Consider the following 17,144-nt stretch of genomic DNA (forward strand, 5'->3'; position numbering starts at 1 on the left):
AGTGAGGACGACATCAAGTTAATCTAAACTTGAGATTTGAACAAATTTGCTGGTTATGAATCAAAGAATTATTAATAAGTCGTCTTCATTGTATTGATATAATCGCCGACCACTTCATTAAATCACAATCCCTTTGTTTCTTGTTCATTAGACTATTTAAAGTTATCAAATTTAAAAACTCATTTTCCTGTTTTAGAGTTTTCTGGTTATCACTGAATAACAAAAGTTGATACAAAATATTATTTATTAATATGTTATATATATATAACAGAGTTATAATTATGAGGTATGTAAAAATGTTATCTAAATTGCTTTGTTTAAACTTTAATTGATTAAAAGTGTAAAAAATATACACATTGACCTATCAGAAAAATAAAAAGGCTTGTTGAAATTCAAATCTCGTTTCAGGTAAACTTTATGGCCTGAATCTACCAAAAAAAAAACACATTAAGATGGCCTTCTTGGGCATAACAATTCGTATGACATATATGGCTTTATAAGCATTTGAAAGAAAAATGCTTACATTCTTTGGCTAATTTTCCACTGTTAAAATAATAATTTTGTTAGAATCTCGAAATAAATGAGTGCCCTCAAAACAAAATAAAATTAGTTAGAGCCAAAAATGTTGAAAACTTCAGTGACAAAAAAATGATACAAGTTTACAAAAAAAAATGAGTAAAAAATACATACAAAAATTACATAACTTAAAATAGGCGCATTTACCCGTTACTAAATCATAAAAATCAAAGCCTTTCTTTAAGAAATGTGCTAATATGTAACAATAGGTGTGGTGCCCTAATTTTAAATTCAAAATCATCTTTATGCATTACATTTTCAATAGAAAATAAAGATTTTCTCCTACGGCAGTTTTAAAATTTCATTATTTTCACAAATATTTTATTAAAAATCTTTTCCAAAACAAATCGACAGATCAAGAATACTTTTTGAAACATGACAAAATTTATAAAAAAAAAGTAAATAAAAATTGTATTGAACTAGCTAAATACATTTCCGAACAAAATAATTACATTACTTTTTGTGCTTAAAAAGAGGCTGTCGATGTTACTTCAAGGGACCTTCCATTCTTGACAAAACAAAGCTTGAAAGGGTTCCATTATGAACTTGTGAATCGGACATGCCACTATATAAATGAAGAGTCTTTGGAAATTACTTCTACAGCAGATCTTAAATCATGTTTACAAAACATATTATTTAAATGTAAATCTTTTTTACAGGGTTTTCTAAGAGCGACAGTTAATCGGGGGGTGGGGGGATATAAGCCCCCCCCTTCCCCTAATTATTATTTAAGCTTCCTCTGGGCGATTACCAATACATTCCTGTTTCTAGAAAGCAGAGGCAAATCTGATAGTTAAAAATTTAAAATCCACTTTCATTGTTTTGTAAAGCATTAGAAAAAGTTTGTTGTGTTAAAGCATATTGCGTATTTTCATTGAACGCATCATATTATGCTGTCAAATCATTAAACAAATCATTAAGTGTGTTTTAAAACCCTGGAACCACAAAATAGATCATACTGAAATTAAAGTACTGATAAATGTTCTTGGAACCATCCAAATTACTAACAGATGATCCATAACCCATTAAAAGTACTAACAGATAATCCTGAAACCATTAAAAGTACTAACAGATAATCCTGGAACCATCCAAAGTACTAACTGATGATCCTGGAACTAACCAAAGTACTAACTGATGATCCTGGAACCATCCAAAGTACTAACAGATGATTTCTGAACCAATCAATGATCATACCGGCCTCAGACAAATCTTCTTCTTCAGGGTGCTTTACTCCTTTAATATTTTGGATTTGAGTGGAAGTGTTTCTGATGTATGAAGCTGATCTTCAACCTCGTCCCTGATAATATTGTATATAATGTTAGAAGCTGACAAACAAGAATAGCTGACAAGACAAGAAGACAAGACAAGCTGACAGGACAAGCTGACAGCACAAGATGACAAGACAAGCTGACAGGAAAGGTGACAAAACTTGCTGACAAGACAGGCGGACAGGAAAAGCTGACAAAACATGCTGACAAGACAGGCGGACAGAAAAAGCTGACAAAACATGCTGACAAGACAGGCGGACAAATCAAGCCGAAAAACAAGCTGACAAGACAAGTAAAGACTTAATCACCTTAGTTTTGTAGTCAATGCTTGCATCCATTCGATAGCAGTAATAGAATCCATATTCCTTGTAAATAAAACAATATATTAAAGTGAACTGTTTAAATTTAGTACAACAATATATCAAAGTGGAATTTTTGTGGAATAGAACAAGTCTCTAGGAATAGAATGAGTTTTTTATGATTTTAACTATATAACTAAATGAATTGCGAAAGAAAGATGGGGGGATGGAGGAGGGAAAAGGGGGAGAGGGAAGAAAGGGGAGGGGGCAGGGAAATGGAAAGGGGGGAGGAAAGGTGCTTGGAATTTTGGAAAAGAAGTTAAGACAAAATATCCAGCAATGATTTTGGAAAAAAATTTTTTTTCTTTCTAACTTATAATATATACAATAGCATTTAATTATCATATATAATTAGTAATGTAAAGTCTATATAGTATTGTGGGATTTATTAGGAACACCCTTCCAGACAAACATTAATACAACGCAACGTCCTCTAACATCTCATCGAACTACCAAAAACAACAAAATGTTATGGATTCTTCTAACAATGTATACCTGATGAGATGATAGAATAGTTTCCAGTCTCCATAGCTGATATTATCCAAGATTAGTTTAGTATCTATATCCATACCAGTCACCTTCAAACAAATATTTTTATTGGTAATTTTTGAAATTTTATATAAACATTGTTGAAGACATTTTTTAACTTGTCTTGCCTCCTACAGCACTGGATCCAATAAACGTCAAAACGAAAACGAGTGGGCCATTTTTTGTGGCAACTCAGGGAAGGATTGTTAAAAGTGAAATATATTTTACATGGAAAAAATGTCGATATTTATCATTTTTAAAATGTTCGATTTNACCTTGAATAAAGAGACTGTGTACAATCACCTTGAATAAAGAGACGGTGTACAATCACCTTTAATAAAGAGACTGTGTACAATTACCTTGAATAAAGAGACTGTGTACAATCACCTTTAATAAAGAGACTGTGTACAATTACCTTGAATAAAGAGACTGTGTACAATCATCTTGAATAAAGAGACGATGTACAATCACCTCGAATAAAGAGACTGTGTACAATCACCTTGAATAAAGGGACTATGAACAATTACCTTGAATAAAGGGACTGTGTGCAATTACCTTAAATAAAGGCGCTGTTCTCAATTTTCGTTTAATGATCATGCGACGAACAGAAGGTAGGGATAGCAGACCAACATGATGAATCACATCTAATTAAAAGCTAATATAAGAAAATGGCAGAACAAGAAAATAAATTTGATAATTAAATTATTTAATCAAACGAAGGCATTTATTTAAATATCCTAAAAGGGCAAAAAACTAAAATGTCGGAAATATTTTTCGAACAAATTTTAGGTAGTTTGATGGGAAATAATTATTATATGAAATCAATTTTACGCTTGATCTCGATATACATAGTGTGCACTTCTATATTGAGGATAGATGCTTAATCCCTCAATAAAAGTTATCCCTGCAGGGTATGACCCTCACGGAATAATATAAAGAAGGATTAAATTGATCCGTAGGTCTGCACAATATAAAAATTAATGTTTTGACTTTATGGGGCATATTTTTAGAGATGATTTAATAACAAATTGCAAAATTCTCATCCATATTTCATGATTTAAGATAGAAAGGCATCATTATTTCACTTTTTAGTTACCAAAGAAAGAAAAATGATTTATACTTCCTATCCCCCTCTACTTGTATAATAAGGCTCTTCACTCAAATATATATATATATATATATATATATATATATATATATGGCTGCACCAAAGTAGGTGATTTTTTTAGTGTACAAGCTTGGCATCCCATGATGACAAAGGCTAACAAATTTCAGAATTTCACAGGCAATGCCGGGCATTTGAGCTAAAGTGATGATTTAGTATAAGCGCGGGTAAACGACGGGAGTAACAATGACTATGATATAAACCTAGGCAACGCGACGCCGAGTTCTTCAGCTAGTTACCTATAAATGTAAGGACTGTAAGTATCATAAACCAGAACCAGAGGAATACATAGATCTTCTCATTTATAATATTAATCGGCAGAATACACTGAACATCATGGGTCTGCAGGGTTCCTGAAGAACCATACTTGTGGAACGTACACTTTGTCACCCTAAAACATTTTCACATTTAAAAAACTAAATTTGAACTATTTGTTATAAATAAATTTAGTACGCAATGTTTCTGGTGTTTAAACCATTATTTGCTTTAGAGTTAAAAACATAATTGTTAGATTTTGATCATTTTAGGAGCATCATAAAATATCTGCACATTCATAAATAAAATTCAATTCTTTTGAAACTATAGCTTATTATCTTACTTGAATTTAACAACTTAATCAAAATGTTGGGACCTCCCCCCCTCCCCCACCCTTACTGCCTGGCATCCCTATTACTTTTAGTTAATGGTTTTTTTTATTTGCATTAATTTCTGACGTTCAAAATTTTCTGGGAATTTTTCCTTTTTGACAGGATTAGATTAAAAAGTTTTACCTGGGGAAAACTTTTGACATTGGATCTATTCTATCCTCTGGTTGATCTTCAAGAAAACTTGCGGCATTCACCCCATAGGTAGAAAACTCATACCCAAGAAACATATCTAATTGTAATCTTAATAAGCCAATTTTAACAAATTTTTTCTTTTCATTTTTATAAAATATTTGAAACGTTTAAGTATTGGTTTATAAAATAGAAAAAAGCTGAAAGTAGCAGAATTCCGTAAAAATAAAAATGATTTTGAACTTCGTAGCATCACAAACTACCCTCTTTAAAAAACAAAATGTTTTTTAATAGAGATTTTTTACTGTGTTTACCTGTAAAAAATATTTGTCCAACAACGTTTAAAAGATACAGGAAATGCGCAAACAGAAGACCAAGCGCCCAGTTGTTGTGAATGCCGCGTGTCTAAATAAAAATAAAATTTTAAAATTTTATAATTATTTATTATTATTGTTATTTCAAAATCTACGAAAGGCTAAATCTAGAGTAAAAACGAGCCTCTATCATGAACTTATTATGAATTTATGTATTTATGTTTTTGGACATCTAAATAATGTCCAATCCAATGGGCACAAAAAATACCTTGTCATATATATTTATAGTGTTTGTAATCCTCTGATTCATTATATTTTTTTATTAGTCAAGAACTCCCCAATTTCACGAAAATGGATTAAATGTTTGAATAATTTTGAACCTTGATAAAATAATCTGCTAGTTCCTCCTCTGCCCCTTTCCTTGCTTCAGTTTTCAGCATGAACAGGTTTAAACTTCCCATTATCGTTTTCACCTAAAAAACATTCTTTATGTTTTTGAAAAAACACTCTAAAGAACCTGTACCTTAATTTTAAAAATAAACAGGCGTCAAATTGTACAGGAATTGAATCCTTGCCACAAACTCTGATTTTCTAATCACTATATCTTTGGAACCAAATGTTGCAGACCTTAGATATTTCAAACTATGAATTCTGTTAAATCAAATAATCAGAGTTTGAAATATCGAAGGTTTACAACATCGAGTTCTAAAGATATTGAGGTTTAAATATTTGATTTTGTTCCAAAGACTCAATTTCTTTACTATTAGATTTGCTTTTTTTAAAGCATGCTCATTAAAAACTAGACTAGACTAGACCAATTTTGAACAATTTCACGCTTTAGTCCTTCAATATTGTCCTTATTCTCTTAATCTAAATGATTTGAACACCTACTGCCGGTTCAAATCCTGTATCACCATTGCAAAATTAAAGATGCATGAGGATTTGAATCGGTGATTTAGGATTTGAACCTGGCGGCGGTAGGTAATTCAGCCACCTCTCCAATTCATTAAATTCGTGCACATATGAATTATATAGATAAAACTAGTATTTTGGTTTACAGTGATATAAAATTTAAGGGTAGATATTTTAAAACAGGGAAAATGTATATAATTTCCTATTTTAAATTAGTTTTTTAATAGAATAGATTTAGTTTGTGTTTTACCTTGCTTCCTTCTATACTCTTAAATATTATGTGAGGAACATAGAATAGGATTCCTTGCAGAAATAGAACAAAAGGGACCCATCTGAAAAAAAAAATCAATGAGAATTTAAATATTTCGAAATAAATATTAATTTCAATAATGAATACAATAATAATGTTAGACACAATCAAGACCAATAAATATTGATAAAAATTATAGCTGTATTGATTGTTGTAATAATAATAATGATAATAAAATTCAATAGTAATAACAGTACAAAAATAAGATTTTAAAATGTTAGTACTTGGTTCTTTCAATATTTTGTGACAAGCATCTCAGTTCTATTTTAATTAGAACAAAGATTAAAATCTCAAATACGCTAACTATATTTCGTAAAATAAACAATTTAAAAAATGGGCATTTAAAACATTTACCAGTCTTATGATTATCTTCTGTTTAACTGTTTGACTTTAAAGAATTTCTTTATCCTGTATTTATTACTACAGGGTTACCCGGAGAAAGGATGAGACGGTAAAGATGACTTGAAACTCTTCCAATATGACGAATGACGATCCTACGTTTAAATTAAGTCTTCATGTCTTAAATTATTTAATCATTCATGGCAAAGACAGAAATTAGTTTATAGTTGCATGGAATTCAGCCATTCTTTAATTAACGTAGTTGTTTTACTACAAATACTTTTTCATTGAAAACGTATCCACCTTAGATCATAATAATGTACTTACTGATAGTATTGTTTGACCTCTATAAAATCCTTTTCTGGATTGTATGGTCCCACGCCTGTCTGACTCACATCGTATCCTATCTGAGTATCATGGTCTCTGTAGTGTATTGGTACACTGAAAGTTCCCTGAAAAATAACCGTTATGTAGCGGAGTTGAATGTCGTCTTCTTTATCTAGGGTCTACAAACATAAAAAGAATATTGTTCTTTTTTATTTATTAAGTAAAACCATGAATGGTCTTAGCATTAATATCTTTAAGATAATTTCGAATAAAAGAAGATAGACCACATTTTGAAAAGCTTTGAAGCCAAACATAGATTTTAAAGAACAAAAACGACCTCCAAGTCGTCTTTTATTATAATGTTTAATGGGAAATAGCATAGCGTATCCTTATCTTAGAACATATTATGATATCTTGATCCAAAATAGTAATAATATGAGTATTAAATTCACACTAAGCGAAATAAAAAATAATAATAAAAGGTTGGAAGAAAGTAACCCATTAAACATGCAAAGGGCAACGGCTCAAATTTTCATTAAATAATTCGTAATTTAAAGTTACGAAATGTCAACATTTATAATTATTATGCACCTGAATATAACAGAACATATTTATCACATTATCAGGTATAGACCCACCATGTATGCAGTCTAAATTATAAAAAGGATAAAAATAATGATAATAACAATAATAATAATAATAATAATAATAATGATGATGATAATGATAATGATAATGATAATAGTAACAATAGTAATAATAATAATAATAATAACAATAATAATAATAATAATAATAANTATACTTCCTGTTCCAGAAATCCACTCTGTACATGTGACCATAACACAACAAACCAGGATCAAAAGACTTGTTCCTCGAAAATGAAATCTAAATATTTATTTGTTATCTAATAATAAAAAATGTGTAAATATTAATAATGTAACTGCACTTAAAAGAACTACCTACGTAACTTCGTACTGTGACCTATCAGATTCACAACGGTACCCTTTAAACCTTTTAAATTAAGGTTTCTCTGTTGGTCATTTTAAAATTTTAAATATAACATTTTACAAGATGAGAAACAACGTTATCTTTTTCATTGTTACATAAATAAGATTTAAGTCGTACTGATGTGAATTCGACAATTGCATGTCATTCTTTAAAATAAGGGTCACTTTAGACCTAGACCTAAACCTAGACCTAGACCTAGACCTAGGCCTAGACCTGTTAATTGTTCCTTCTGCAGAAGCTTCCACAATTTTATCTTTTCTGAATATAGGAATATGTTCTCCAATAGAACTGAACAGTCCTATCATTGTCGCCATTTTTTCTGAAATAAAATTATTTATTTAAATATTGTTTTATTTGCAGAAATATCGTTGTATTTAGAGATCGTCCGAAATTAAATTGAAATAATAACGATAACAAATTTCACAAATTTGCATGTTTTTCTGGTGGATCTCCAAAAAAAAAAAAAAAAAAAATTTTTTTTTAACTAGACATGAACCTCGCATGAATTACCAAAAATAAAATTGGCCTCATTGATTTAGCCATGTTGACGTTTACTGAAGATGCAAACAAACGATCCAAATAAATATTGACATGCATATTTCTGATTTTTCCAATACCCCTAAACTTTGAAACTTTGTTAAAGGTCAAATCTGAATCTGACTAATTTAATCCCACAAGATCTAAATTTAGATATTCAGTGGGATTTTTATAGAATTTTTGAGTCACAGAGAAACAAACAGACAAAAACAGACACCAAAACGTACACCCAAGGATACTGTTTATATAAAAGAATAAAAATCTTAGATTATCAGATTTTTATAAACAAATAGATTTCTGAAAAATTTTGGGGAAAATTATATAAAGTATTTTCCGCATGTTTGATCAGCTCAGGGTTTCCACCGTCGTAAATCAGGCATTGTCATCCTTGCAGTGAGGCCTGAGGGTCACTTGAAATTACCCTTACAATCCCTTTAATAGACATTTCTAACAAAAAATGCATTGTAAAATCAATAGAGTTTTATAGAGTGATAATTATTTTTAAGCTTGATCAGGAATTATCGATAGGTTTGCTCATGATTAAGGGTTTATTTTTACCAAAGATTTATTACGCATGAAAAGAATGGCATGTTCCCTCTGAATATAATATGCGTTTAAAATTTGTTATCAAGATGTAACGCAAAAAATTGCAAGCTTTATTCCCTTTTTTTGTGTATTTTACGGATCAAACATTTCTCTAGACTATAAAATTTGTTTATGAGTCAACAATTGCCAATTGTAAGGATAAACCACTTATTTTGAGACAAAATTTAGCTTCCTAACATTGTTCTCTTTTTCAAAAGAATTATTTTTTAAATTGAGTAAATTGTGTTTGTATAGTATTAAATGTGTGGATTTTTTTCACAGTGTTATGCAGTTTTATGCATTATCTAATGGTTTCCAAATCAAAACAATGTTTCATCTTAAAAGTTGACTTCCAACTTTAACAGCTTTAATTAGACTTGAAATTAATTGTGGGTCGTCTTCCATTACAGTTTCTAAGACAAATAACAACGATTGTATAAACGATAGTTTGGTTTACTTTTGTGATCATTTTTGATAATTATTTGTTTAGTTTAGTTTTGTGTTCATTTCTAAACTTTTGTGTTTAGTTTATGTTTTGTGTTTATTTCTAATAATTATTTATTAGTTTTATTTTGTGTTTATTTATAATAATAAGGTGTTTAGTTTATATTTGTGTTTATTTCTGTTTATTTGTGTTTTGTTAATTTTTTTTTTTATTTTTTTGTTTAGTTTAGTTCTGATTTATTTCTTTAAAACATGTAAACTTTAATTGAGTTATATTTAGTTATTTAGTTTTTTTTATAACTTTTAGATATATGAATAATTTGTGTGTCTCTTTTTGGTTTCGTTTGTGCATTATTGTGTTGCTGTGATAAGTTATTAAGTTTCGGTTTGTAACGAACAAAAACTTCTTCTTCTTTAGTAATTTGCATTAAATCACTGTGTTCTATATTGACATTTATTTTAATAAAACAACTCTACCAGCTATATTCCACCAAGTCCTAACCTAACTAAAGGCACTGCTTGAAACTGAAAGCCCTGAATCTGAAATGTGTGTGGGGCGCCTAGTATCAGGTATAATAGGGTGACTGCGCTCCGCTTAGCGCGAAGAGTACACTTCGTATATATATATATATATATATATATATATATATTTATACTTTACAGCAGGATACAGGGTGAAGAACCCATACCAACAGATTTACAGAGTGTACCATTACACATGAGCATCATTATGGACATTAAAAGGTCGTTTTTTTTCCTGAGGAGAACATATATATAGCAACCAACTCAAGCATTTGCTGACGGCAAAAAAGGTCATTTTTAACCCCATACCAACAGATCATGCATTATGGACATTAAAAGGTCGTCTTTTTTCCTGAGGAGAACATATATATAGCAACCAACTCAAGCATTTGCTGACGGCAAAAAAGGTCATTTTTAACCCCATACCAACAGATCATGCATTATGGACATTAAAAGGTCGTCTTTTTTCCTGAGGAGAACATATATATAGCAACCAACTCAAGCATTTGCTGACGGCAAAAAAGGTCATTTTTAACCCCATACCAACAGATATACAGGGTTGTAACAATAAACATAAACATTTATAAAATAGATATACAGGTAGATATTTATATAGGTAAATATACAGGTAGATATATATACAGGTAGATATTTATATAGGTAAATATACAGGTAGATATTTGTAAAGGTAAATATACAGGTAGATATTTATATAGGTAAATATACAGGTAGATATTTGTATAGGTAAATATATATATACAGGTAGATATTTATATAGGTAAATATACAGGTAGATATTTATATAGGTAAGTATACAGGTAGATATTTGTATAGGTAAATATACAGGTAGATATATATACAGATAGATATTTATATGGGTAAATATACAGGTAGATATTTGTATAGGTAAATATACAGGTAGATATTTATATAGGTAAATATACATGTAGATATTTGTATAGAGTAGATCTAAAATTAAAAATTTTATAGGCTCTTAAAGTTTCCAACTGGAGTGAGTAATTTGGTAAAAATAAGATAATCTTCGTTTACACAATTTTGTATAAGGGACTCCAGACTACAGACCATTGAGGCCATTATTGATATCTACGTACAATTTACGATTCAATGAGTTGTAGTTTTAAAAGTAACAGTTTTAACGGCTCCTAAAGTTTTCAACTAGAGCGAAGTAAAAGTAAAAGATAATCGCCATTTGCACAATTTTGTATTCAATGTTAGGTTACATTTTATTGCAGTTTGATTGTTATTTTTAGATCTACAAGGCTAAAATTGAGCTCATTTAATTAGAAATTGTAAGTATATATTAAAAAATGGCCTCAATCTTGAAAATCCGATTACAAACAAGTCTGCATTCACCCATATGTGCAAGCGGAGTTTATCTTTATTTTTACCAAATTTACTCACTCCAGTTGCAAACTTTAGGAGTCTTTAAAATTGTTATTTTTATATCTGCAAGCCTAAGATTGGACTCATTGAATCGGAAATTGTACGTAATTTTAAAAAATGGCCTCAATCTTGAAAATCCAATTACAAACGAGTCTGTACTCTGTAGACCCTTATTCCCCGTTTTTTAAGACATCATGTATATATACAGGTAGATATACATGCAGATATACCTTATATCCTTGCAGATAGAACATTATCATTGAATAAAAGACACGCAGTTATGTCAAAATGTCGACATAAAAACAAGATGCTTCTAGTAAATGTAGTGTGATAAAGTATGTTTCTTTTTAACATCATGTTTGTTTTATTGTATGTATCTATATGTAACATTAATTTCAAAACTAATTTAACATCTCGTGAAAATCCGCGAAACATCTGTGAAAAATTCTCAAATCATTCATACTGATGATTGCATAAAAGCAAAGCATGAAACAATTTGTTTATTAATAAAATGTTATAAACTGATATATTTATATATATATATAAGGGTGTATATATATATCTATATACATACATATATATATATATATATCAGGTTAATCGTTAATCTATAAAACAATTTTCTCAGTTCTGTTTTTCTAAAATGTTTATCACTCAAACTAAAGACCTTTTCCGCTACTTTTCTCTCTGTTTCACTTAAAGGAGGATTGAACCAAATAATTTGTCTTGTTTTCTTTGTATCACTGTTCTGATCAGATGGGTTGAATTATAGTCTCTTTGTGTATCCTGCTTGATGAAGATCTATATAGGATTTTTAGTCCTTCTCAAAAACTTCTCTCTATATATATATATTTAAAGAATCAGCTTTAATTTAAAACATTTTATTATATTATTATGATCTTACTATACATTATGTTTCATGTATATATACATATATATATTTATATATGTAGGTGATATACGACCTACTATATATATATATATATATATATAAATATATATCTGTATATATATATATATATGATTGAGAACGAGAAACAATTACTCTGCCTATGAGAGTGAATAGCTAGAACTTGGGGTTGAGAAGTGTTCTGAGGCGTCACATGCATGTTATTTCTGGGAACCTAATCTTATAAATTTCTTCATATTTATAATTTTACAATACAATCAAACTAAAAACGTAGATTTAAGCTGAAGGTTACTGCTTGCGAAACTAAAGTAAATTGGACGTACATTTTGTCTATTGAGAAGAAAAAAAAGTTTTGAATTTCTAATATGTAACCAACCAAATAAATTTGCCTTGATCATACCTGGGCGTTAAAGTAGCTACGAGGTTATAAGGTCGTAAAAGTAATGTCGCAATAATTTGACATTACGTTGAGATTTGTGTTAAACAGAATAAAGGGGGAATTATTACGTTCCCAGTCCTTTAGTCGCAATTTTGTCGTTTGTGATTTATAAATTCTAATATTGGCTAAATTGCAGGGTTTCATATCTTATCTCACTGAACAGGAATATATCTGTAAATACTAATCATTATTGTTTTTTTTTCTGTAGAAAACTTTGAACAGAGACCAGAAGATTATCTCTCTATTCCCCTCACTAGTCCCTCTATACCCCGTACTAGTCCCTCTATACCCCTCACTAGTCCCTATATACCTCTCACTAGTCCCTCTACATCCCTCACTATTCCCTCTATACCCCTCACTAGTCTCTCTATGCCCCTCACTAGTCACTCTATATCCCTCACTAGTCCCTCTATACCCCTCACTAGTCCCTCTATGCCCCTCACTAGTCCCTCTATGCCTCTCACTAGTCCCTCTATACCCCTCACTAGTCCCTCTATGCCCCTCACTAGTCCCTCTATACTCCTCATGTATAGTCCTTCCAGGAATTATCTATTATCTACAATCTTCAATCTATATAAATAGAGAATTCTCCAATACTACGAAATACCGAGCTTACACACAGTGAAACCTGAGTACTCGAGTACTAGAGTAGGATTCAACTACAATGATATATCTTTAACAATTAGTTCAAATACAATCAAACAAGTTTTCAGTAGAAGGGACAGAGCACATTAAAGTTTATTTTACAATTGGTTTATTTTTTGGAAATTGTTTTCTGATAAAATTGAGTATAATTCGAGCATAAATAGCCTCACAATAAGAGGTTGACCCCTCTTTTAACAAGTTATGTAATAGGAACAAAAAGAAGAAAAATGAATTAAAAGAAATTAAAGGAAAAGGAACTAAAACGATAGAAAAAAAAGAACATATATATTTAAAGGAATGATTTGTTTGAAATTAAATGGATTTTTTACGGTCTAAGTTGTATGTTGCAATTTTCTGAATTTGTATGGACGCTAGGTTATTCGGTATGAGACGTCTTTAACAATTTTCTCCTTATAGACGCAAGAGATAGAAGTAAGATTAGCAGCGTTCAAAAGCGCTTTTTTATCGCATTAAGCCTATACCCCCTTTCATTTTTCGCGAACACTCCCTTTAAAATGCACAGTTTTTGCGGAAATTGGGTGCAGTCATTATACTCCTTGCATGATAACATTTTATTCAGATTAATCAAGTTGAGTGGAAGACTTCCTACCATTATGATATATCTTATGCAGAAAAAAAAATTGAGTTTCATAATTCAAAATTGTAAATAAAATATCCTGAAAGAGTTTTAATCTTTAACGGGAGTATTCAAGAAATATTAATAGGGGTAATTCAACCAAAAGTTTGGCTCTCCGAAAAAATATTTCAACAAAAAAGTTTTTATTTAAATCCTCTCTAAACTTTATGCTGAAAGTATATTTTATTCGCGTAGAGTTTACATATTGTTGAATATTGCAACACAAGCATAAAAAGATTCACTCTAGGCTTGATGATACAATTACAATCATGCATATTACAGTCTAGTTTTTGTTAATATATGTTCTTTTTCTTAATCTTTCACCCTTCTCCTTAATCTGTTTCTTAATCTTTCGTCCTTCTTATTCCTAATCTCACATACTTCTTCTTAATCTCCCTTCTTTCTTCTTATCAATCTTCCATCCTCATTTATAATCTCTCGGTCTTCTTCCCTATCGCCTTTTCCGCTTTTTCTTAATCTCTCGTCCTTTTTAAATCTCCCGTCCTTCTCCACAATCTTCCATCCTCATTTTAAATCTATAGTCTTTTGACTTAATCTTCCCTCCTTCTTCTAAATTACATGCCTACATAAATGTATATATATAGGCTATTAGGGCGCTTCGCGCCCATCTTCTTTTTCAACTTTTAATTGTGCCTTTATCAGCTTCAAGTTGGGTTTAACTACCCTCACTACCCCAACTACCGTCTGTTTTTAGAGAGACCCCACCCCCACCCTTGAAGGTGAATCTGAATGGCAACTACCCTTACTACCCCAACTACCGTTTGTTGTTAGATAGACCCTGTTGTGTAATTTATTTAATGGTTCTCAATAATTTGTTGAAGAATATAGTTGTAGCGCAGTTTTGTAGTTTGAGAACAATCCCTTAGCGTATTTTGTAAGCTTGGAGCAATCCCATAAATAATTTGATTAAATTCGTGATTTGGTTCTGAATAATAATATTCTCTGATATTTTTTACATATTCTGTTTGTTTATTTACTATTTGTTTATAACTTTAAACCAGTTTGCACTAAAATCCGTGCAGTACCCTTAATCATCTGGTTTCACGATCAGAGGCCGGTCCTTCTATAGATAGTCGTACTTAGGAGGACGATAATTTGGCCGCTAGATGTCTCCCGTGAGTTATTCATGGACGGACAGAGTTTCTCACGCCATAAGGTATCTGGATCATTAGCCGTGCATTAGCCGTACTGTGGCCATGATTTATTTGAGAAAAGGTGGCAGCACTAATCAAAGTAGCTTTCTGATTTCATTTCATAAATTGATTGCAGTGTCTTGTTTTTAAGATCCATGAGCCCGGTTCATAGAACAAGCTGTAACTTGCTGTAACTACGACTATGATTTCCAGACATAGCTCTGAGCTCTGATTTCAAAATTGGATCACACCTCGTTCATTAGTCTCAAGTCATAGCATTTGATAGCTGAGCAAACACTATTTCTCCGTACATTTCACGACCAATATTGGAGACGTCAAGTTGTCGACCAATGCAGTTAATGGAAGGAACGGCCTCAGAGTTAGAAAGATTGATCGAATTTTTCCACATAAACTCAAATTGGTTAAAAATGTTAATATATGTGGATTAATTCTTTCAATTTTTAGTTGGATTTAGTGCGTGAAATCGGCGGATCTGAGGTCGAATTTTATATTAAAAGGCTTTATTTACAAGTGAAATCTGTTGTGTTTCTTAGCCTAGTTTAAACAGTGGAATAGTTATTAACCCATTGATTCCAATAGCGTCGTTTTTTGATCTGTTTAAAACTTTTAAATTTGGAAAGAATTTCTTGTTCTTTTTATCTTGTTTCTATACTCTTATTAAACTTTATGTTTTCTTATTCTTATTAAACTAAATTCTTATTTGAGCAGTGCATCTTATTGGGTTATATTTTTGTTCTTGCACTTAATGTACTTTTGATTTAGCAAGTGTTTGTGTTTGTTCATTGTGGTTTATATCGGTTCAGCAGTATCCTCAAGCAAACTTATTGCTTATCCTTAAGCAAACTTAATGCTCAAGACCCTGCTGGATCTACCCTAACGCTGCTCAACCCCGATCAGCGAAACAAGTAAGGATAAACTTTTTATTCTCTGCCAAGTCATGCATTTAATGCAATTGATTTCTTTAATAGAAGCAAAATAGAGTTAAATTGCTCAGTTCGGACTATATTCTTATAAACCTATATATTGGGCAAGATTATTGCTCTAATAAAGTTAAAGCAAACTTATTGCAATAACTTAAGTTTAATTGCTGATTTAGTGTGTAATTGGATAACACACAATTATTGCCATTTAATAGCAAAGGTTCATGACTGATAGTTCATGGATGAAGAAGGTTATTTTCATGAATTGAATTATCTAACATTTTTTAGACTGAATATAAATAGTCTACAGAGTGTAAAAGAGGTATACTTTTCACTTTCATTGCTTAGAAGCAAAGCAACAAGCACATTTATTTAGACTGAATATAAATAGTCTACAGAGTGTAAAAGAGGTATACTTTTCACTTTAATTGCTTAGAAACAAAGCATTAGCACATTTATTCCTTTAATTGTTAAACCATAATTGAAGTCCAATCTTAGTTAAGCCACCATTGCTAATACACGAGTCTAATCCTGCGTTGGGTTAAGCACATATTGCTTAACTGCCAACATTGCTAATATAGCAAAGTTATTGCTCAAATTTGCTGTATACTTTAACATTATGTTTATTTAGTTTTTGAAACCGCTGTGCTGTTATCAATCTGTGACCTGAACGGGACCCTTTCTAAGAAGATTGTATTTATTAATAAAGATTTATGTTACTCAGACCTTGTCATTTATTTATTAACCGGGATTAAAAAGCAATTCTCTAAAATGGCACAACAGACCCCACCCCCACCCTTGAAGCTGAATCTGTATGGGAACTACCCTCACTACCCCAACTTTCTTCAGTTTTTAAAGAGACCCCAACCCCACTCGTGTTTAATCTATGCGCATGGTATACAATATGGGTATCGATTCTGATTAAATCAATTGTTTTGAGCTTGTTTCTGGCATTCATAACACTCCGACATTTAAAATTCTCACCACCCACCTTCTGAAGGGTGCACATTTCGTAGTAAAAAAAGGCATTTTATACGTTCA

General features: G+C 30.8%; 1 protein-coding gene and 1 long non-coding RNA gene across 3 annotated transcripts; one reads left to right on the forward strand and one right to left on the reverse strand.

The window, feature by feature from the left end:
* Positions 1–226: 226 nt before the first annotated feature.
* Positions 227–8,200, reverse strand: LOC111704424 (innexin inx2). The gene is made up of 13 exons (XM_023476658.1): positions 8,099–8,200; positions 7,675–7,762; positions 7,466–7,528; positions 6,875–6,999; positions 6,149–6,230; positions 5,367–5,459; positions 4,987–5,077; positions 4,667–4,772; positions 4,136–4,287; positions 3,287–3,375; positions 2,699–2,781; positions 2,153–2,209; positions 227–1,873 (listed from the first exon to the last, which is right to left on the reverse strand). The coding sequence occupies exons 1-13, from the start codon at positions 8,197–8,199 to the stop codon at positions 1,804–1,806; spliced, it is 1,200 nt and encodes a 399-aa protein (XP_023332426.1). The 5' UTR covers position 8,200; the 3' UTR covers positions 227–1,803.
* Positions 8,201–14,921: 6,721 nt separating this feature from the next.
* On the forward strand, positions 14,922–16,828 carry LOC111704416 (uncharacterized). 2 transcript variants are annotated; one of them, XR_002765823.1, is made up of 3 exons: positions 14,922–15,185; positions 15,628–16,088; positions 16,735–16,828. It is a non-coding gene; the product is annotated as an uncharacterized LOC111704416 (long non-coding RNA). The 2 variants fall into 2 exon arrangements; XR_002765822.1 differs by lacking the exon at positions 14,922–15,185 and having other exon boundaries at positions 15,462–16,088.
* The last annotated feature ends 316 nt before the right edge of the window (positions 16,829–17,144 follow it).

This window comes from Eurytemora carolleeae, unplaced genomic scaffold (assembly GCF_000591075.1).
Source record: "Eurytemora carolleeae unplaced genomic scaffold, Eaff_2.0 scaffold362, whole genome shotgun sequence".
Taxonomy (NCBI): domain Eukaryota; kingdom Metazoa; phylum Arthropoda; class Copepoda; order Calanoida; family Temoridae; genus Eurytemora; species Eurytemora carolleeae.

Bases quoted from the DNA above. Each gene is read 5' to 3' on its own strand.
- LOC111704424 (XM_023476658.1), bottom strand. From the start codon at position 8,199: ATGGCGACAATGATAGGACTGTTCAGTTCTATTGGAGAACATATTCCT. The intron at 4,288-4,666 runs GTAAAACTTTTT...AAAATGTTTTAG, and splicing joins ATGTCAAAAGTTTTCCCCAG to GGTGACAAAGTGTACGTTCC. The intron at 3,376-4,135 runs GTAACTAGCTGA...GCTTTTAATTAG, and splicing joins TACAGTCCTTACATTTATAG to ATGTGATTCATCATGTTGGT.